General features: G+C 42.0%; 1 protein-coding gene across 1 annotated transcript; it reads left to right on the top strand.

Moving 5' to 3' along the window:
* Positions 1–251: 251 nt before the first annotated feature.
* Positions 252–22216, top strand: esyt1b (extended synaptotagmin-like protein 1b). Its single transcript, XM_050037128.1, has 52 exons — positions 252–890; positions 2079–2120; positions 3140–3274; positions 3370–3443; positions 3548–3620; positions 3735–3824; positions 4001–4056; positions 4624–4744; positions 4844–5020; positions 5248–5330; positions 5570–5618; positions 5713–5802; positions 6283–6378; positions 6887–6958; positions 7049–7135; positions 7233–7382; positions 7556–7669; positions 7765–7941; positions 9099–9184; positions 9274–9322; positions 9494–9583; positions 9677–9772; positions 9873–9944; positions 10086–10172; positions 10282–10428; positions 10808–10914; positions 11004–11181; positions 11291–11461; positions 11587–11669; positions 12357–12405; positions 12492–12581; positions 12774–12869; positions 13241–13312; positions 13736–13822; positions 13918–14064; positions 14146–14282; positions 14594–14711; positions 14796–14884; positions 15031–15169; positions 16690–16866; positions 16964–17046; positions 17476–17524; positions 17643–17732; positions 17938–18033; positions 18129–18200; positions 18291–18377; positions 18476–18622; positions 18974–19122; positions 20412–20543; positions 20645–20747; positions 21041–21090; positions 21448–22216. Exons 1-52 carry the CDS (start codon positions 528–530, stop codon positions 21473–21475), a joined length of 5502 nt encoding a protein of 1833 aa, XP_049893085.1. The 5' UTR covers positions 252–527; the 3' UTR covers positions 21476–22216.
* The last annotated feature ends 1067 nt before the right edge of the window (positions 22217–23283 follow it).

A 23283-nucleotide genomic window follows, 5' to 3' on the forward strand; every position in this document is an offset into this window, starting at 1 on the left:
ATGACCGGAAGCAGTGATTTTACATGTTGTGTGTATATATTAAGCAGTTTACCTTTTGAAAGACATTGAAAGTTTGGTTTAAATACCGGTAATTACGTGGAAAGTGTCGTGTTTTCGACAACGCAGTGCTGCAGTAATTACGGTAATTGCTACAAACGGGATGACAGGCTTGCCGCAGCAGCGAAAGAGTCAAAGATGCGTTTTTTTCAATAATAGACAGAGGGCGTGTTTTCATCCAGATAACGGGACTGGTTGAGGGGCAGTACTTGCTGCGTGCCATTTCTTCTGGACCCGTGATCAGTCAGTAAAACTACTGCAACTCAGCGATAACATACTTTAATATCATCAAAGATGCGACATTAAACTGGCGAGGGTGCGTTACGTGCAGCGGTGCGTTTGTTGAAGCGGTAGCTAGCTGACGTTAGACATGAAACGTTAGAGTAAGTCAACCGTCAAGTCGTTTCAAACACTTTGAGTATTTTTATCCTACGGTAACATAATAGTGTTGTTTTAGCTGGGACACCGCTATGGAAAGCGACAAAACGGAGCCGAGTGAAGCCAAAGGCGCTGGGAGTGTGAGTACAGGCGACACCGAGAAGAAGGAGCTGAGCCCCGTGGAGACAGAGGGTCCCAAGCCCAAAGGGATAAGTGCGGTCGCGGTGCTCTGGACGTTCGGGAAATGTCTGGGCGCCCTGCTGCCTGTCTACCTGGCCGGTTACTACCGGGTCAGCACCAGCCTGTTGGTGTTCGGGATGATGGTCTACACGGGATGGAAACATGCCCGAGAAGCCAAGGAGGCTCGGCTGAAGTCAGCTATCCAGCTGCTCGACAACGAGCAGGAGTACACGTCCAAGAAAGTGTCCAAAAGCAAGCGAGACCTCCCCGCGTGGGTAAGAAGTGACTATGGCTGTCAGAGTGTGTCTAATATCCCTAAAAATCCTCCTTCCTGAACCCGCGACGACCTAGAGTAACCTCATGTTACGTATGACAAGAAAAAAGGTGGCAGTGGACCCCAAAATCACAATATAAAATCAGGGATTTGCAGGGTTTTCCTAGGTAAACCACCCTAGTCATAGTTTTACATTATTTGGCGTCATCCCAGCCTTTTCTCAAATGTCTTCAGGCTATCCTGGTAACACTTATAATTAAAGCAAAGGCTTATGGGATTGTTTCCAATAAATCATTTCCTCATAGGCAGTAGGCACTGCTCTTGAGGTCTCTGTCTTCTTTTCCTTCTTTCTAATGTCGCAGATGAAGTTTAGGTCTGCATGCAGCCAGGTGTGCACAAGTCGCTTTATATGCAGCACTCCCTCAATTTCTGCCAAGACAGTTGCCCAATTTGTTTTGTATGTGTGTAGGCTATTTGTATTTCCCAACAAAACTTGTTTCAAAGCATGATGAGGCAATTCTGAGTGTATTGCAACAACTACAACAATGCTTAAATCCTTGTAATCCTTTGTGCAGTTTTAACTAAAGGTGGTTTGAAAATTTGCATGAAGAAGCTCTACTAGTCTGGATTTGCAAGTAGTACATCCGGGGAGCATGATGTACCCAAAATGGTCATGCTGAAACCCACATGGGCCTGTTTTGACTCAGAACATCTAGCCACACCCAAATGAGGTTCCTGTGGATACTTGTTTCATTGAGGGATTTCAGTGATCGCTTGCATAAGCAGTCAGTTCAAAAACTCCTTATTAAAGGGGCATCTCCATATTGCTCTCCCGTGTGCATAACAAACGACAGTCTAAGGATTTTCCTTAAGAGTTGATCAATAAACGGTGAAGACATTATAAGCACTTATATTGCAGAAGGATTGTCACACTGAAAGATGAATCAAATAAAAGCCAGATGTTTGATCAAAGATATCTTTGAATGGACAGTTGCTGCACTTATCTTCTTCCCCTTTTTCCTTTTGAGGGTATTTACACAGTCTGGTGCAAAAAGCACCGGGATGATATCGACATTGCCATTGATGACATTTCCAGACCTGCCTCAGCTATGGCTGAATCAGTTCCCCTTCCTGTTGTGTGTTTATCAGGCCCTATGCATAATTTAAACATTGTTTTTCTTCCCTTCAGGTCAGCTTTCCAGATGTGGAGAAGGTTGAGTGGCTGAACAAGGTAAAATAGCAGTGGTTTCCTATTTCACGTCATCTTTTACTTTTTAACTTTACACAAAGACACAAGTGTGTCCTCCTTTATTAAGCCCAAAGCAAACACACGTCTGTCTGTTCAGCTGTTGTGCTGATTGACACTTTGTAGAGTATGCTAGGTTACTAGCTGGTGCTAGTTGATAGATTGTAGCACTGCTGCTGTTGCTGCCATATTCCAGACAAGGCCACACCTCCATTAGTGTAGCCATTCTGTCTGTACTGCAGAGAGCAGGCCCAGAGCCAGGCAACCCTCTCAACATTTCCATTTCATTACAGGCTCCCTCGCAGGAAGGGGGAGGAGCTACCCAGTCCCCCAAACTAAATAAAACTGCAGCCATTGTCCCCCCTCCACCCCCTTTGCTTTTCTAGCCCGGAGAAATAAGAGCTGCCAATGTAGACATACAGTAATAAAAGTATTCATGCTAACAGGACCACGAGTTCTCAGCGTCAGACAGCCAGACAAAGAAGAGATTTGAGACTGGCTACTGGAGGGGAGGTCAGCAGATTCCCTTGTTGCTCAGTCTGCATCCTTCACAAGAGCAGGCAGCTGATGACTCACTCCCCACTTATGCCACACTGAAACCAACTATGAGGGTTTTTTTTCACTGTTACACAAGCACGCAAACAAGCAGTAACTCTGCTTTCTGTTCTTTTCCTGAAGGATTAAAGCCTTAACATGTTTATGCAGCAACATTTTGTAAAAAGTGAGCACACGTAGAGCACAGGATTCATTGTGGCGTATGTAAGGAGCCAAAGTAGACGACTAACAGCTGCGGAGACTCGACTGGCTACAGCTGTCTCTGTCATTCTTCAGTTATTGCTTATAGAGGCCAAGGCATGTGACAGATCGTTTTGTTGCCATGTGGCTAAAATGACAACGTTTACTTAAAGACATAGTCTCTGGTTACAGGGATGTACAATGTATATCATGGTATGTGTATAACTGATAAAAGCAGCTCATAACCATGTCATTACTGGTCTGTCTAGGTGCTGCAGCAAGTGTGGCCCTTTGTTGGCCAATACCTTGAGAAGCTGCTGGTTGAAACTATCGCTCCATCTATCCGAGCCTCCAGCACCCACCTCCAGACCCTCAGCTTCACAAAAGTGGACATGGGAGACAAAGTAATTCCACTTATAGCTGAGCCATAATATTAGTTTCACACAAATGATGCTTAGCGTTTATATTGTGCGAACAAATGTGCTCTCTGTTTATGCAGGCCATGAAGGTTGTTGGGATCAAGGCACACACAGAGAATGACAAAGGACAGGTCCTGCTGGATCTGTATATTAGGTGAATGTTAATCCATTCCTCTTTTGACTTAAGAGTCACTGTCATCTCTGTATTACAGCTATTACAGCTCTGTATATATGATGTTTTTGCTCTCATATCCTCAGCTATGTTGGCAATGTAGAGATCAACGTTGAGGTGAAGAGATACTTCTGCAAAGCTGGAGTCAAAGGAATACAGGTATGTCTTCTTTTCAAGCTTAAAATTATTATTTAACTTAATTACAGTGCAACATGACATTAATACAAAGATGTTTCCTGTCTAAAGGGTTAATTTCTGCCTCTCTGTCCTTAGCTACATGGGATGATGCGGGTGATTCTGGAGCCTCTGATTGGTGATGTACCCATAGTGGGTGCGGTCACCATGTTTTTCATCCAGCGGCCTGTACGTCCATCTACAGTCACCTCTATTTGTCCTCCTCTTGTTGCCCCTCAACCCCCCCATCCCGCGACTATCATGTATCTCAACAGTCTTGTGTGCTTTTCATGCTATTGACTTTGCCTCGATTGTGATTGATTTACTGCATACAGCACATTCTTGTCTGTTTTATCTCCTCCCAGAAACTAGACATCAATTGGACTGGACTGACTAATTTGTTGGATGTCCCTGGACTGAAGTGAGTCATGCTGAAATAGCCTTTCATGGTTTACACATTAATAATAGCCATGACCGTCTGATTAAACACAACCTCACAGTATTTTATTAATGTGTGGGTTTTATTTTTAGTAAATGATACAGGCAGTACAGCAGTGCTTTGCCATTTAAGCAGAAATAGACACTTTTTTTTCAAGTAAATGTTGACTGCACAATGTGATGACACCATCAGTGTTTAGATTGGCTCCTTATAAGGCTCGCTTTCATTATGCCATTCTGTCTGCCACCGGGTACGATCTCTCAGGAAAATGAAGGCTCAATTATGGCACAAAGGATGTGCGTCAACTATTGTGCAACTAAAACAGGAAGAGGTAGCACTTTTCCCCCCAGTAGCTATCAGTGGCTACTCCCAGTAGGTGACATAGGGCATTGAGGGGTGATGTCATACCCCTTTTTTAGCAAACAATCCCCCAGGTCCAGACCCAGACGCTGTCCTATCTGGCCCCAGACCTACAACTGATGAATTACCACAGATTGTTAAGATCAGTTTAAAAGTTGTCCAATTTAAAATGCTGTCTCTTTGTCTCAGTGTCATGTCTGACAGCATGATCATGGATGCCATTGCCTCTTTCTTGGTGTTGCCCAACCGCCTGGTTGTTCCCCTGGTTCAAGGCCTGCATGTGGCCCAGCTACGCTCTCCATTGCCCAGGGTAAAGCCTGAATCTGCACCTACAGATAGAAAGAGACTGTATTTCACATCTCAGTCAACTGCAGTGTATTACATCCTCATTCCTCTTTTTCCTTCCTAGGGTGTGGTACGCATCCACCTGCTTGAAGCACAGAATCTAGCAGCCAAAGACAACTACGTGAAAGGGGTGATGGCAGGCTTGTCTGACCCCTACGCCATATTGAGGGTTGGCCCTCAGACCTTCACCTCTAAGCACGTTGACAACACCGACTCGCCCAAGTGGGAAGAGATTTATGAGGTATGGAGAACGGAGAAATTTATGGATAGCTTAAAATTTGTGTCATCAATTCACAGGCGCTGGAAGACTCAATCATATATCATTTCACTTTGTTCTATATTTAAGGGATTAGACAGTTACAGCATGGGGAATGTTCATTTTCATGCATGGTCTCACGAGGCCGCAGCCAGCTTCCATACGAATCCGTCTGTCAGTCCTCATATCCTTGTGTGTGTCTGGTGCATCAGGTTATAGTCCATGAAGTGCCTGGTCAAGAGTTGGAGGTGGAGGTATATGACAAAGACCCAGACCAGGATGATTTCCTGGGCAGGTACATATGCATACTCACATCTCTTGTGTACCTATGTTGAACCTCGCATTGTCACCTCTCATCTGTCACTTTTCATCAGTTGGAAAAAGTACCCTACCTTTTTTTAAGCATATATTTGTTGTCCTAAAATTACGGCATCTGCTTTCTATCTTTCTATGCTATGATCTTTTAATTTCCAGCAATGCATTTGCTCCTTTAACTTTTCATTGAATTCTGTCTTATACTTCTCCTCCAAATAGGACCAAATTGGATTTGGGCATTGTGAAGAAATCCATAGTTGTCGATAATGTAAGTTAAAAGCTGTTATTGTCCCAGTCATAGTTTGTATGGATAATCTTTGAATCTTTGGATGGTAAATGTGTGCCTGTGGCTGTCTTCCCAGTGGTTCACTTTGAAAGAAACTCCGTCAGGACGAGTTCATTTCAAACTGGAGTGGCTGGCCTTGTTGCCCAACACTGACAGACTCGAGCAGGTTTGAGTCACTCATTCCCACTAATGCATTACTCTTAAAGGAGCTCCATGCGATATTCAGGGTGTATCTATGATTCAGAAGTTGTCTGCACACGACTCTTAACATGGAGGCACAGCTACGATGCTAACAGTGTAAAAAAGTGCTAGCAACGGCCACAGTGCTGACAGTGTTAATTTGTTGGGAGGGGGATACACTTTAGTGATGACAGCATCCCTTTATCAGTGGTGACTGCTGTATGAGCGCAGTGCAAAGCGGTAGCAATTAGCTAGCCAGTGGCTAGCCAGAAGCTCAGATTACAACACACACAGAGGTAACATGACTTCATTCTCTGCTCAGAATGTAATTACTCCACTATGTCTTCATGTGCAGCTATATTAATGGTCTGAATGTCGTATAGAGCTCCTACAAGTGGATCTCAAGTTCAGTGGATTTTTGTGTTTCTTTTACAGTAAAACAAAACTGCTAACAATTCTTCCCCAGATCCTAAAGAGGAATGAAAGCGTCACCAGTAAGACTGCAGATCCACCTTCTTCAGCCATTTTGGTTGTATATCTGGACAAGGCTGAGGCACTTCCTGTGAGTCAAATATGTTTACCCTCCCTGCCCACATTCGTGCTCAGCTCAGAGCTGCTTCCTGTGTGTGTGGTTAAACTGGGGCAGAGCTGTAGCTGCCACCTGTCTTGACATTCCACAAAGCTGTTGCTTTGGCCTTTAACCCTGTGCCCTCCATTGAAATGTGGATGAGTGTGGCTAACTTTATCCATGCCTGTTAAGCACACATTTCCTGGTGTGCCAATTTCTGCTGTGGTATTATACACAAAAGGGAACAGTAGTGACAGAATGGTTGGAATGAAACTCAGGCTGTGTGGTTTTCAATGCAGATTTATACTTCCTGATTATGCCATGTGTTGCTTCCTGTTAGTCATTTGTGGTGTTACTATGGTAGCCCCATACACTATTATTCACATCAACCACGTGTAGTCAGGGAGGTAGATAACATCTATTTATTGCTCAGCTCTTGGATACAGAATGTCATTGTCCATATGCCTTACTGTGTATTCATGTTTGTCTGTGTATCTTTTAGATGAAGAAGGGAAACAAAGAGCCCAATCCCATGGTGCAGTTGTCTGTGCAGGACATCACTAGAGAGAGCAAGGTATATCTACTGTCAAAGCCCATTATAATACTGCAGATTGTGTTTCATTTATTTCTATTTCATATGCATACTATTTACTCTTGCCTTTAGACTTGTTACACAACCATTAATCCAGAGTGGGAGGAAGCTTTCACCTTCTTCATCCAGGATCCTCGCAAGCAGGACATAGACATTCAGGTAATGGCTTAAGAGATTAACTACTCTTCAATAAAGTTTGTGTTTATTAGACTGATGTGGTCTTAATTTTGGGTTTCCCTCATGTTAAATGAACCAGGTGAAGGACGCAGACCGTGTGCAGACGTTGGGCAGCCTGACCATCCCTTTGTCCCGTCTGCTGTCAAATTCTAATCTCTCTCTGGACCAGTGGTTCCAGTTGGACAACTCTGGATCTGCCAGTCGTATCTATATCAACACAGTTCTCAGGGTAAATGGCCACAAGACCCGTTCACTAATTCTGCACTGCAGTAGACCAATTCATGACTAATAAGATAAAGTTTTTCTAATTCTCAACAGAGTTTAAATGAGACTTGATTCTGGAATTTTAGTCACATTTTATTTTGCTGCTCTCTGTCTCTACTCTTCTCTGTTGTAACATAGGTCCTGTGGTTAGATGAGGAACGCATTCCATCTGATGTGTCATCTAATCTGGAGGCTGGACTGTCCAAACAGCTGCCCCAGCAGACCTCCCCTCATCCTAGCTTTGCCACAGAGGTAATAGAGGACAGTGCAATTAGGACTTTGACTCAGGACTGTGTTTTTTTTAAATTGCACATACTTATTCTAATGCATTTCATTTTTTTTTTCAGGGACTGCTTAGAATTCACCTACTGGCAGGGCAGAACCTTGTTCCAAAAGATAACCTGATGGGGGGCATGGTCAAAGGCAAGAGTGACCCCTATGTCAAGATAAACATCGGGGGTGAAACATTCACAAGTCAGGTTATCAAGGCTAACCTTAACCCCACATGGAATGAGATGTATGAGGTAAATAACATAAGGACATTTACTGAAAGAACACTGGGCCTTGTGCACCAATATCTTCTTTTTCTCTCTTTGAAGTTTTCTCTTAAATTTGCTCTGAAGTAAAGTTAGAAAAGTCTCCATCAGATCCATGACCTGTTCTTCAAAGGCAGAATTGTTTGCACCTGTGTTCCTTTAACGATGAATACCATTGTCCTCAGAAGTTTAAAGCGCGTGCCAGTTGATTCTAATTAGCATACGTAAACAGCACACAAATTCCCATAAAAGGGCATGAGACTGGAGGGCCGTGTGCACACAGAGACTGAAGTAGAAGAAAAAGTTGAGAGAACTGAGTCAAGACTGCCTAAGTGAAAGTCTGAAGAGGGTTGAGCAGCAGACTGCAAACATAAAAACCCCCCGTGCTGTTTTGAAGTGGAGGTGCTTCTGCAGAAAGAGAACGCTAATGAGCTGTCATATTTAGTAGCGTCAGAAGAGGATATAAAAAAAAAAAAAAACACAAAAAGATGCATGGGATGCAAAAAACCCCCCGCATTAATCAACCACCCGACCCACAAAGCGCAAACTTCATGCATTATAGTAGCACAGTTGTCTGGAGTGAGGACAGAGACATGAAGCTCCAAGCTGTGTGTGTGTTTAGAGAGAGGAAGAGAAGGTGAAGGTGAACTATTTCCTGCAGTGCTTCTGTGAGTTATTAATAACTTACATGGAACAATGCTTCGCCACTTTTTATCCCACCTGCCTGAACCACCTGTGATATTTTCCAGCATGATCAGTCACTAATTATTAGGTGGCATGGCTTCCATTAACATAACTGATATGAATTGAAAAGTTATTCTGGTGTTTATTTTAAAAGATGATAATGCTTTTTGTAAAATAATCAAAAGAATTATTTAAAAAATATAAATTATAAAAATATGATTGTAATATTAATCCTGTAATATTATACAACTGTAGAACTGAAGAAATGCAATAGCCAGTTATTCTGCATAAACAAGTCAGCACAAAATGTGTGTAACAATGCTCTTGAGTGTGTGTAGATTCTGTTCTTACCTAAGAAGAAATGAATAGAAGTGGCTGATGTTTACGTGTATTTAAAATGGCTGCTGTATAATTTGTTTTGAGAGATTTTTTTTAAATGTGTGTCATTGACGACCCCTCAGGTGATCCTCACCCAGCTGCCTGGCCAGGACCTGGGCGTGGAGGTGTTTGATAAAGACATGGACATGAAGGATGATTTCATGGGCAGGTATGCTTGCTGTAAAGAATTCAATAATGAAATAAAATGAATGGATTCATTAGAGGATATATTCTAATGTCACATATCCTCACATACAGGTTGAAGATCAGTCTGAAGGACATCATTGATTCACAGTACACTGATCAGGTGGGATCCCTTCGCCAAACACATGCTGCATGTTTAGCTTCAAAGGGTGCGGTCAGAAAAAGTGAACATGAAAAACTCAGATACACTGATAAGACCCATAACCCTCTCTAAATACATCTGTAACATGTTAGAACTGTTCATATGTTATAATGATCCCAATTCTCCTGTCAGTGGTACACTCTCAATGATGTGAAGTCCGGTCGAGTTCACCTGGTACTGGACTGGGTTCCGATGGCCTCAGAGTCTGACAGATTGGACCAGGTTGGTATTTCCAGATAACTCATGGATTAATGGGCCGTTACTGGTTACTGGTAAACTTGATCCACGCTCACTGGCTCTTTCCTTCGTCCTCAGGTTCTTCAGTTCCATTCCAGGCAGTCCTACTTAAACAAGGCGGTTCCCTCTGCAGGCCTTCTGTTTGTCTTTATCGAGCAAGCAGACGGCTTACCAGTGAGTCTTTTATTATTGATGTCAGGATGATGCCTAGATAAACAGCTAACGTTTATAATACATACGCTTTTATTATTACTGCCTATTTGTCTCTCAACAGGTTAAGAAGAGTGGCAAGGAGCCAAAAGTGGGAGCAGAAATTACTCTTGGAGAAATGTCCCGCAAAACTACAGTAAGACCTCAAAGCTTATGTGGTTCAGAGTTCATAGTACTGTTGTATTACTGATGTTTAAGTCACTTTCTAGATCACTCATTGTAATATTCTAAGAGTGACATATGTCAGTAATATTGTCTGACTCTTTCATATTTGAAGGTGTGTGATCGTACCACATCACCTCAGTGGAACGAAGCATTTTGCTTCCCGGTTCGAGACCCCAGAGAAGATATTCTTGTTGTTAAGGTAAGCTGGCTTCAGTGTATGATTTAAGTGGAACAGAAAGAGGGTCAGTCGTACAAATGCAATCAGTGTAATCTATAATTAATGAATACTACCTGTGTTGTTTCTCCAGCTGTCCCACACCTGGACTTTGCCCATTGGTTCCCTGGTGGTTCCTATCAGAGAGCTGCTCTCTGAGCCAGAGCTGGTCCTGGACCAGTGGTTCAATCTGGATGGAGCCTCACCTGAGAGTCAGATTCTTCTGAGGGCTGAACTCAAGGTGGGAGAAGCCTCTGTCTGTTGCTCTTTATTTGTCTTATTCTAAATATTTAGGATATGTCCTTTAAGTGTATTTATGTTTTCTTTTAATCTCTCTGTGCTGTTTCTTTCTCAGTGTATATATTTTACGTTCTTTGTGTAACCGTATCTAATCTAACCGTTATCTTTGTGTTTCTTTTACTCGGTGTAATATGTGTAGTATCTCTTTCTGTTTTTCTCATCTGGCTGTTTCAGTCTCTGTATCTGTTATTTCATATTTCATTGAGGCTTCTGAGGCATTCATTTAATTTTGTATTTCTACTGACACTGATATTTACAAGCAAGACTGTTACAAGGTTGGATAACAAAATGAAATCCTAATAATATCCACTCAACAACAGATGCTGATTCCCAGCAAATGTCCGGGTGCCTCTGATAAGGCTAAAGTCACTTCAGCGTCAGACCCTTCCCCCACTCAGCGTAAACAAGAGGCAGACACAGTACTGAGGTGAGATGATTAATTCAAAATGTCTGCCCTAACTTTCCATTGTTCCCTTTGTGTCTTTAATTTTTCACTGCTGCTCTTTGTGTCTTTAGGTCAAGCTCAGTGGACGCCCCTCCTGTGGAGACTGTCACCTCTTCAGTGACCTCACATGAAGATGTTGACGTAAAGGAAAAGGCAGCTGATGTGACTGAAGAGGAGGCGGAAGAGTCACAAACACCTGCCGTAGCACAACCTCCTCACACCTCCCCAGACCTCAGCTTTGCCAGCGAGGTAACATCACAAGACAGGGATCTACAGCGGCAGATACATGCAACAGGGCATGACAATCACATTAATTAAAAAAAATACCAATATAAAGTGAAATGATCCTTTCCTGTAGGGGCTGCTGAGGATCATCCTGCTGGAGGCCCAGAGTCTGGTTGCCAAAGATAGCATGATGGGCTTGAAGGGCAAGAGTGACCCATATGCCAAGATCAACGTCGGGGAGTTCGCATTTAAAAGTAATGTGATCAAGGAGAATCTCAACCCAGTCTGGAATGAGATGTATGAGGTGTGTATGAAGACCTGTACAGTCTGATTTGCTCTCAGCATGATTTCAAATAAAGATAATCATGTTTTCCACCTATTATTTTTTTTTTTTTTAGTCACTGTTTAAACTGCTCTGGGTTCTCTCAGGTGGTGCTGAGGCCTCAGTCAGGACAGGAGGTACAGGTAGAGCTGTTTGACAAAGACATGGACAAAGATGACTTCCTGGGAAGGTAAGGGCTAATATGAAAGTTGTCTGGCTATAACTGGAAAGCCTTATTAACTCCGTGTATCGACATGTTTACAGGCCCAAACTATAGTTATTTGACCATAAAGATAAAAAACGTGTATTACCTTATGGTGCATATTTAAAGGTATACTATGCAGGAATTGTTGAATTGCTGTCCATTGGCAGCAAAACTGAAACTGAAAGCCAACCCCAGATTCACTCTGGTTCACTTTAATTTCGTTTTTTTTTTTTGCTGTTGTGTCCACGATTTTTGTTGCTTCTTCTTGGATGTGTGCTGCTTACAGTCTGGCACCTGGTTGCTACATTTTTCAAGTCCTGATCTCACCTGCGAGCAGTGTTCAGGAAAGTCCCAACCTCAGCAAAATAAGAAGACAATAACATACTACAGGCAGAAGGCAGCGTCTCTGCAGATAAATACACCGCAACACAGTTCCAGTGGGTCATAAGTAATGATTGAAAGGGATTACTTTTGTATGAGTCTCTCCCTTGTTTTTTAGGACAACCCTGCATAGTATACTTTTAAGACTTTGATTTTCACAGCATTAGAAAATATGAATAATTTAGATCTGATGTTTTGGGGCGTTTGTAGGGTCGTGCTTCACTTTCATAGGTCATGCATGTCACTTGTGCTTTTGTGTAAAACATGCAAAATCATTGTCATCATGAACAGATTCAAAATCAGTTTGGCAGACATCATCCGTTCCCAGTACACAGACCAGGTCAGTTTGCGTGCCTCATTATGTCGTAGTTACTGCCGCTGTGTAGTTATAGGCTTTAATTCAGTAAATGAACGTCTCTGTTTCAGTGGTACACCCTTAATGACGTTAAGTCCGGACGTGTTCGCCTTATTCTGGAGTGGGTACCAGCAGTTTCCAATAATGGCACCCTGGACAAAGTTAGTGCAATCTTTCTTTTATTATTTGTTCATGTTTACTCTCTTACTCATACGTATATTGATAGTCTTCATCATAGGCATCATCATTCCTCCCACATGTGCTCTATTTCAAATACAATCCCCTGCTCAGTTCACTGTGCACATCAGTGCTGAGTCATCGTGATGTATTTTTCATTTGCTTCTCTGCTGCAGGTGATGCAGATGCAGTCCCTCCAGTCGTACAAGAACAAGGCCACTCCCTCCGCAGCCCTGCTCTTTGTTTATGTGGACAGAGCACAGTCATTGCCTGTGAGTGCCTTATAATTTGGTTCAGTGAAAAACACTATAATAAGTGTGCTACCTCAGAGTTGGAGATAGAGAGCAGTTTGGAAAGCTTGTGACGATGAACAGATCCTCTATTGGTATTAAGTAAAAAACTCCTTCTTCTACTCCCCAAGATATTGTTTTTGTAAGTAATCAGTAGATAAAAATAGAGACTTTGAGGAATAATTGCTGTTTGCTAAGCAACAGTTACTGTATTTGGCTTTTATGGTGCAATGAGTCAGGAATGTTTTTATCTTTCAAAGGAAAGGGAAGTTGGATCTCAGCCTGTTGTGGCCTTAATTACAGAGAGTGAATACAGACTACTCATATGATGTTTGCCGTTATGTGTCTTTCAGTTTAAGAAAAGTGGAAAGGAGCCCAAGGCTGGGGCCGAGCTTGTTTTTGGTAACACAACCTACAAAACCAAGGTATGAGGCTGATAATAAAGACAAACACACACACTTTGTCTATGCCAGCCTACACTGCAACCAATGAATATTTGTGTCATATCATATTATAACAAATACATCAGTTATTATTTCAGTCCATAAAATGACATGATAAAGTCCCCATCACAAACTCCCAGAAACTAAACCAGTGTGTTGCTAAATGCTTCCAAATGTTGTGGGATAAATGACTAAATGCTACCATGTTGAGATTTTGAAAAATTTAAATGTTGGCGCCCCCCACTGGTTGTATTGAGTAAGACACAATGCTTGACAACAATGCATGCTGATACCTTCATTAATCAAAATACCAGTGGAAACTTTATCAAAGGAGAAACATCTTAAACAAAGTGCAATGACCATATAACTTCGCCCAACTTATTACATGTCTTTTATTGTCTGAAGGTGTGTGATCGCTCAAGATCACCTCAGTGGGGTGAGGCGTTCCACTTCTCGGTTCGTGACCCCGAAAAGGAGATGCTCATAATGAAGGTGATTGTGCACTGCAGTATACGACGCCTGCTGTCCTTGTCAGTACATCTTCACCTCTGACTGGCGTTATAAATTTGTCTTTATCGCTTGTCTAGTTGTCAAGCGCATGGGACCAGCCAATGGGGTCTCTTGTCGTCCCTGTGAGAGAGTTGCTCTCTGAACCGGAGCTGGTCCTGGACCGGTGGATGCCTCTGGATGGAGCCTTGCCTGAAAGTGAGATCCTACTGAGGGCTGAACTCAAGGTAGGAGAATACACACACGGGGAATTATCACTGTCATCATTTATACACAGAATAGCCAACTGGAAAATGTATTGTTGTCAGGTCCTGAGCTCAAGGATGACTGAAGCTCCACAGCCTTCTGTGACTGGTTCAAGGAAAGAAGAGACCGCCGTTTCCACTGAACCGGAATTCAAAGCAGTCATTGAGGACAAAAAAGTCCCAGAGATGACAAAGGATGAGTAAGTGTACAGAGACTCTGCTGACTGTACTTTGGACTTGTTCAAAATTCAACAAAACAGCCTCACTTGTCATTTACATGTAAAGAAAAGTATGCTATTAATACATATTTGAAATGTAAACAAGCTCTGATAAACATTCAATAAAAAGTGTAGTGTCTGTCGGTGAGGTATACAGGCAAATATGCCCTTAGAAATATCATTTGGAATGTACATTCGTAGCCACGTGAAGCTAAAAAAGCTATTACTCTCCATTGTTAGTTTCAGTCAGGAGTCTGGCTGTGATCTTTAATAACAGCCGTGTGTATTTTCAGATCGGTCGCAGTATCCAGCCAGTTTAAAGACTCTGAAGCAGCAGATGCTGCGGCCTCCACAGAAGATGCTGAACCGGCTGCCATTCACACTGCTCCAGATACATTCCCTGCTGCTGCAGTGAGTCATGGTCACATAGTAGTCCGTTGTCATTATGTTTAACCTGTCTTTCTACATTTATAACCTTCATGTGATTTTGCTCAGCCGGTGGAGGAGCCAACAGATCCAGAAGAGCATCACACACAGTCAGACACATCCTTTAAAGGAGACTTTGAACCACAGCAAACAGCAGGGTGAGCTCCACATCACAGCTATAAGACCATATTTCTTTTTTTCCCTTCACTGTTGCTTCAAACATCCATTACTGTTAATATATAAAGAAACCTAACAAGAAACATGCTTACATTTCTGCATTCTGTGTGTGTGTGTGTGTGTGTAGTACTGGTTTAGGCGACCTTGCTCACGCCACAGTAACTGGTCTTCCAGCTGATACCCTGGGGCCAGCAGAGGTCACAGAAACCCCAGAAGCTGAAGTTCTTCCACCACACACCACCCCCAGCCAGGACTTTGGTCAAGAGGTAGGTTGATTTTGTGCCTTGATTAGCAGAGTGAAAAGTGAATAGTCAGCATCCACCAAGTGTACAGTGGTATTTTTCTTTGTCACTGTCCCTTCTTGATTTTTTCTGGTACATTTGTACAATTTAAAACAATAAGAAAATACTTCCTTAAGCTGTGTATGGCAGGTGCAGGACCCTCCACCCCTCTGCCAAAGTGATCATCCATCAAGAAAAACAATTTACCATAATATCTAAAATGTGTGGAGCAGAGTTCCATCAGAACTAAGTGTCTGATAAATGATCACACTGGTAATAATAATATCATGCTAGTCACTCATTTTGTCCCAAGTCATCAGATGCTGCTGGGTGTCAGCCTCATCATGTGGGTTTTCTGAGTAACCCCAGCCTTTTTCCAAACACTGTGAATGTGCCACTTCCTCTTAACTTTAAATATCATGGTACGTTCTGCTGGGGGCGATTTCAGCTTCCTCTGTTGTTTTGATGGATCTCATGTGTTTGAGTGAACTTCTGCACCTGTGTCATGCCAGCTACAATCAGAAAAGAGGAATTTATGCACAGGAGGTGTAAAATGAAACATGTATCATTATACAGTGTACAGAAGTCTTTACTAATGAAAAAAGAAGTCTTCATGAATCAAATTTAGATGAGACAACTTGGAAAGGTGTCCTCTATCTTCTTAAAGTTTACTTTGACATACTCCAGGGGTACAATGTGCTCCAGCAGTAAAATGTCAGATTTTATTATTTATATGGACCTGTCCTGAGATACAAGATATAAGGTTTAATTCCATATTCAGAGAAATTATTCTGAAATTTTGACATAAAGAGCAACAACGGTTGCTCATTGGACCATTCCTGTTATACAGCAACATTTGAGCCTTGTAACTTTTGGGAGGGGAAAAAAAAATGTATTTTTTTTTTTTTTTTTTTTTTTTTTTTGCATAATATAAGAATAGTAACATGTTGAACTCTCTGGTTCATATCGGTCTACAGCTTCAACAGGGTGGAATCATAGACTATAAAAATAATGGACATAGCTAGCTTGACATCACCCACTGGTTTGTGAACTCCCTTTTTGAAGCCTCACATTTGGCATTTTGGCTGTTGCCAAAAGTGGCCATGTGTGGAGAGGCTGGCGTTGTGGAGGAGTGAGGGGTGGATGTGACTAAGAAGGGGAGGACTCTGTCTGCTGACAGCCCATTACTCAAAGCGACCCGCCCTTAGTTATGTGCAACTTAAAGTATCTTATAATCTTGTTGCTCACAGTTCTTGTAGAAGTCTATTACTTTGCACTGGGGACAGGGTAAAATCAAGCATACATACCAAAAAAAAGTGTATTATCTTTCTGTGCATTATTCTGTGTTTATATGTATAAGAAGACCATATTATTTAATGTTAAATATTTGACAAACTTTAAAGAAAATATATACAGTAGTGTCACATGACCAAGCTACATACTGCATGTTGTGTGCTCAGTGACTCCCTGTATGTTTTGTAACACTGACAGTCTTCATCCTGCAGGGGCTGCTGAGGATTCACCTGCTTGAGGCCCAGAAACTGGTTGCTAAGGACAACCTGATGGGGGGCATGGTGAAGGGCAAGAGCGACCCTTATGTCAAGATCAACATAGGGGGAGTTACATTCAAGAGTCATGTTATCAAGGAGAATCTGAACCCAACATGGAACGAAATGTATGAGGTATGAAGTATTCTCAGTTTAAGCTTTAAATATTGTCTGGATTTTGCAACATGAACAGTATTTTGTACAAATGTGTGTTTTTGTTTGTTTTTAACAGCTGGTTCTGAGCGGACACAGCGTCCAGGAGATAAAGTTCGAAGCGTTTGATAAGGATTTAGACTCTGATGACTTCCTTGGCAGGTGTGTGTCCTAATGTTGGTTAATCAGTCACTTATATTAGTGCTCAAGATAAAAAGTGTAGAGTACAGAGTACACTCATCTGCATGGCGAGGATTCACAGATACACCTGTCACTTTACATAATTTTCCACTGAAAGGCATCAATGCATACAAATAAATACATCATACATATGGTTCTCAACATGGAGGTGGCTGAGACAGCAGCTAGCAGCTAACGGTGCTTTCAGCGGTTCATCACTCGGATGACAACACATACAGAAGGAGCGTGACTTCACTGCTCATTACTCCACTATATCTTTAAACTGCAAACCGTTGTTTACTTCAGTTCAGTGCAAAATGTTGTTCACAGCTCCTTGAAATAACATTAATATACCCATAATGGAAGTTATACATCTTGTTGTTAAACATCTGCCTTTTTTCATGTTCACAGATTCAGCATCAGGCTAAATGAGGTCATCAGATCCCAGTACACAGATCAGGTTAGTCAGTAATCATGATCTCAAGTTGTGCCATGTGATGTCTAAACTTTGATCTGTGCCTCACTTCCTCATACAAAGGGTGTTGCCCTGCATCATTAACTGCCTGTCTCTGTCACAGTGGTACACTCTGAATGACGTGAAGTCCGGGCGGGTCCACTTGATCTTGGAATGGGTTCCTACAGTGTCTCGTTCAGTCGGACTGGACCAGGTCAGTCCTATGTGTACACCTTTATCACCCATTCCATTCAGCCTCACTCTGTTTATTCAAACATTCTTTTAACTTTCACTATTGACGTGTAGATAATGAAGCAGCCTCCAACATAATGCAGTCTAGTCACATTCCAGCACCCAGGGCACATTATTCACATTGCAGAATAACCATCAGGCCCAGCTGACTGTGCTTCACGTTGCAGGTGCTGCAGCTTCAGTCTCTCCAGTCTTATCACAACAAGGCTGTCCCCTCTGCTGCTCTGCTCTTTGTCCATATAGAGGGAGCCCACTCATTACCTGTAAGTCACCTGCAGTTTATTTGCATACTGTGCAGCAGTTAACAAAAATGATTCCTCATATAATAAAACTTGGATGCCTCTCTTGTCCCTGACAGTTGAAGAAGAGTGGAAAGGAACCCAAAGCAGGAGCTGAGCTTGTTCTGGGTGAAACAACCTACAAAACCAATGTAAGATTTTTGATGCACGGTCCTCTGTAGACGGTCTGATGAAGTCTTGGTGTAATAACTTTATATTGTCTTTGCATATTCTCTCTTAAGCTGTGTGACCGCAGCACCAGTCCTCAGTGGAACGAGTCTTTCTACTTCGTGGTCCATGACCCTAAACGTCAGATGCTTGTAGTAAAGGCAAGATATTTATTTACATTTATTCTGCATCTTGCATTTTAACAGCAGCACTGTTGGAGGGTATTTTTCATTCTCTCTCTCTCTCTCTTTCATTGCAGTTGTCCAGTGGTTGGGACCAGCCAATGGGATCTGTGGTGGTTCCTGTGAAGGAGCTGCTTGCAGAGCCACAGCTGGTCCTGGACCAGTGGTTCCATCTGGATGGAGCTGCACCTGAGAGTCAGATCCTGCTGAGGGCTGAACTCAAGGTGAGAAGTCAAACACATCTGCCCATGGTAGCTGTGGCTCAGGTGGTAGAATGGGCTGTCATTGAATCAGAAGGTTGGCTTTTTAATCCTGCGGGTCCTCCTGTACGTATGCTGAACTGAATCCCAGGTTGCTCCCAATGGGCAGGCCAGTGGCTTGCATGGCAGCTCTGCCATCATTGTTTCTTTAATGTGCATGTGAATGATTGACTGAGAGGCAAACCGTAAAGTGCTTTGCCTGGTTAGGTAGAGAGGTGCTATATTAATGCAATCTATTTACCATTTACACACTTGTTAAACAGTATTAAGTAACAAAATTAGTATTGACTCTTGTTCTTCCTTTGTTTCCAACAGATTCTCGAATCCAAAATGGTGGACATGATCGATGCAGGGACTCTGCCCTGTGCTGCCTCTGGCCCTGGGTCTGGAAATGGGCAGGTGAAGTTGTCTCTTGCATATTCCTCGCAGGAGAGACAGCTCATCGTCATCGTCCATGCCTGCAGGTGTGCTTCCTTAAATACTGTTTCAGTCAGACTGTGTTCTCACCAATGATACGCTGTTGGTATAACAGTTATTTGAGCCACGGTTTAAGGAAAGGCTTATTGTTGTTGTTGTTTTTCAATTCAGACTTAATTATAAGTTTGTCTCCCAGTTATTATTGTAACACATCTTCAACACCAGCTTCAGACTTTGTCCCCATGGACATGTGTGTTTGTGAAAACAGGGTTTCAACCTCTTTTCTTTTTAAAATAATTCCTGGCCACACAAGCAATATAAGCTATTAGCAGAGGGCTACCCGCAGCAGTGACCTCTGTAGCAACCTCTGACGCCTCTGTTCCTCAATTTAGTGGAAGAGTTACTGTAAATGTATGTGTTAACATAAAAAAAAGTTCTGTTAGTAAGATTAGAACCAGCACTATTTTGGTCACGTCCGCCATCGCACAAAAATGTTGTCTCATTTGCGACGCCTCACAAAGGAGTTAATGGCGTCCACTTTGACGTTACAAGCCACGTTACAACTGTCTCACGTCAACATAGAAAACTGGAGTTTCCAAAGATTTTCACCCTGGAAGAAATTTTCCAAAGATCCATTTTCAGTGATGTAAAACACAGTTTGCATGTAGACAAAAGACCAAAACGCAAAGAAAAATAATGCAAGTTATACCCTTGCACATGTGACCTAGGCCTTCATTTTGAGAAGCTGACCATGCTGCTGCCACACCTCATTTGGCTAGTAGGAAAAGCATGGGTGCTACTAATGACACTAACAGTGGCTCTGGTCTATTCAAGTGTCCCAGTGAGTGTGACAGAGAGCAGGCATGCACAATACCAGGACCCTGAAATCAAAGCAGCTAAATGGAATTCAGCCATCGGTAATTTAATTATTTACACCTGTGCTTCAATGTCTTCTGTAAAAAAGGTCTATTATAATAATTCAAAATCCTTTGTCACATTTTCAAGAACTGAACACTCAGAGTATAGTTGGACACGTCTGTATGTTCTAATGAAAAGTAAGATCTTCCCACTGCTGGTGTTGGAGGACGAAGAAGAACCTGAGTCTGTCAAAGTTTCTGTTGTTTAAAGTACCATTGAAAAGAGGTCTGGTTTAAAAAACCTATGAACTTACCCTTAAAGAAAAACCGACAGTTTAACAAAGCATCTGTTCTTTTGGTTGACGACAGCTCTGATCTACAAAGAGCTGTTTTACTGCTCTACTATACTTTGACTTTTAATATTCTTATGCTTGAACATGTGCAGTTATTTAAGATATGCTTTCTTTTTCTGTGCACAGAGGTCTGTTGTCTCAGGGTAAGGATGGTGTCGACAGCTATGTCTCCCTCATGCTGCTGCCAGACAAAAGCAAGGCCACCAAGAGGAAGACCGCGGTGAAGAAAAGAGACCTCAACCCAGAATACAATGAGAGGTAATTTACTCAGTCTTTATATTAATTTGCTTCTTTTTTTTTTTTTATTCTTGCAGGATCTTTGTGAGTGTTCTCCTCTAATCTTTGTTGAATTCTTTAAGGTTTGAGTACGACCTGTCTATGGATGAGACAAGATTCAGACGCCTCAGTGTATCAGTGAAGAATAACTCAGCCTCGTTCAGGAGCCCCGACGTCATTGGACAGGTCAGCCTGAGATCTCCACCTGCAATTCTGATATCGCACACACAAACAGCAGCCAAAGGCTAACAAGTGACAATCAGGGTATCCAAAGAATTCTCCATGTCACTACTCCACAACACATCAAGATAATTTGGTTCAACCTACACTTGTCCAGATGTGGCCAAGCTGTGCAGTATTTCTAGCCTGCCTCTAAGTCTTTCACTCTGTGGTGCACCCAGTACATACAGAAACACTGCTTATACACAAGATGCATGTACAGTGTATACCTATGTCAATGTGTCATTCCTGTCCTTTAGGTGCAGATCGAGTTGGCCCAGGTTGACCTGATGTCTGGTGTCACAGAATGGTGAGCAGAGTGGATTAAACTTTCCTCAGACTGAATTTAAGTTTTTCAAAGTGCTACTCGACTTGAAAGGTGGCTGCAGAAAGTCCAGATGACAGAGAACGGAGGTTGTGCTCACCTTGGAGTGATGACATTTTCATGATGGAAAAATATATTTCCGCTATCCATCCATATGCTCAGTTTGAACTGTGATTCACCAAAGTATGTCTAGGTCCAATGGAGCTTCGAGCTTTGACAGCGGAGAAGTTTGAGAAGTTTCTGTGGAGTATCACTTAACTGTGCACCTGTTAATTAAGTGATTGCTTATTATATAATTTACTGTCAGTTTTCACTTGATTTCCATTCCTCTATTTATTCCAGGTTCACCCTGAAAGACGAAGCTGAATAGTTATTCTGCTTGCTGATGTCGCAGTACAATGATGATGATGTCACCACTCAACTTGCCATTGTGCCACTGCTGCAGCTCACACTGATGCCTTCTCCTTCCCACCTCTGCAAACAGTACCACCGTGGCAGCCTTACCTGCATCCACCAAGCTCTGTGCATTAACACGTAGTATAGAATTTGGCTGCACTGTATATTCCCACACATCAGTATTCTCACCAAAGATTAGCAGGCTGATTAGCTGAGTTGACGAGGATGAAGTGGAAGTTAGTATTGACTGAAGGTTACTTTACTATATGAAAAGATAAGAGTTTGAAGATGGAGTGGAGTGAAAGACAACGAATTTCAGAAAGAATGAAGTCATATTTTGCTGTTGTGTTTGCCTTTTTTTGCTGAACGAATGTTTTAAATCTATGAGTGTCTTCTTTGAAGTGCAGTAACATTTTTAGACTTTAGTTTCTTTTATGTGTTGCTCATGAATGCTAGTGCCATATCAGTATTTTGGGTCTGCTTTACGACAGGCTCACATTGAAGTTATTTTATATTTCACAGCACCTTGCCATGTTTGCGGTTAAAAATTTTTTATATGTTGTTTTTTTTTTTTCTACAAGACATTTGTTACACCTTCGTCACAATTAGGTCATGGTTTGTTTGATTTTGTGTATATTTGCAAAGATTATGGATCAGACCCAAGCCGTTTGTTGAAAGATGGTATAACAAAAATAAACAGATTTTGCACAGCTCACGTTCTGATGTTATGGAACCATTTTTGGGGGTTATACTTATATTTTTTATACAGAAGGTGATTTTACTGGGTAGTACACTATACTGTAAGGGATACATATCTGAATTTGAATGAATAATATGGAGAAACCCCAAGTGAGGAACTGGCAATCAAGAAAAATGTCAATGACAGATCATAATATTTTTTCTTTAAAAAACCCCCAGAAAGATAAAATAGGTTTTCTTGATATTTGCATCATTAACTGTGGTGTAAGAAGTACCAGTTGTTTACTGTTTAGCAAAACTACTAATACCACATTGTAGAACAATTCTGTTACAAGTGAAAGTCGTGCATTCAAAATCTTGAGTAGAATTACAGACGTATTAACAGCTAATTGTACTTAAAGAACCCACAACAAAGGTACCTATTATCCAGAATCACTCATACATAATGTACTGTATATACTTATTTTAACGCATTAAAATTATTGCTGCTAGAAACACAAATATATACACTCTCCGGTCACTTTATAGGTACGCCTTGCTGGTTAATTCTTGGTGGCATAGATTCAACAAGGTGCTGGAAACATTCCTCAGAGATTTTGGTCCATATTGACATGATAGCATCACACAGTTGCTACAGATTTGTTGTTGCACATCCATGATGTGAATCTCCTGTTCCACCACATCCCAAAGGTGCTCTATTGGATTGAGATCTGGTGACTGTGGAGGCCATTGGAGTACAGTGAACTCATTGTCATGTTCAAGAAACCAGTCTGAGATGATTTGAGCTTTGTGACATGGTGCGTTATCCTGCTGGAAGTAGCCATCAGAAGATGGGTACACTGTGGTCATAAAGGGATGGACACGGTCAGTAACAATACTCAGGTAGGCTGTGGTGTTTAAACCATGCTCAGTTGGAACTAAGAAAATCTCCCCCACACCATTACACCACCACCACCAGCCTGAACAGTTGATAGAAGGCACAATGGATCCATGATTTCATGTTGTTTACGCCAAATTCTGACCCTACTGTCTGAAGCAAAACTTGAAACTCATTTGCGGAGGCAACATTTTGTGAGCCTGTGC

The sequence above is a fragment of the Epinephelus moara genome, chromosome 24 (assembly GCF_006386435.1).
Source record: "Epinephelus moara isolate mb chromosome 24, YSFRI_EMoa_1.0, whole genome shotgun sequence".
Classification (NCBI taxonomy): domain Eukaryota; kingdom Metazoa; phylum Chordata; class Actinopteri; order Perciformes; family Serranidae; genus Epinephelus; species Epinephelus moara.

Excerpts from the sequence above, each read along its gene's own strand:
- esyt1b (XM_050037128.1), top strand. The coding sequence starts at position 528 with ATGGAAAGCGACAAAACGGAGCCGAGTGAAGCCAAAGGCGCTGGGAGT. Across the intron at positions 9,945-10,085 it reads AAATGTCCCGCAAAACTACA|GTGTGTGATCGTACCACATC; the intron begins GTAAGACCTCAA and ends TCATATTTGAAG. Across the intron at positions 17,047-17,475 it reads TCTGATGACTTCCTTGGCAG|ATTCAGCATCAGGCTAAATG; the intron begins GTGTGTGTCCTA and ends TCATGTTCACAG.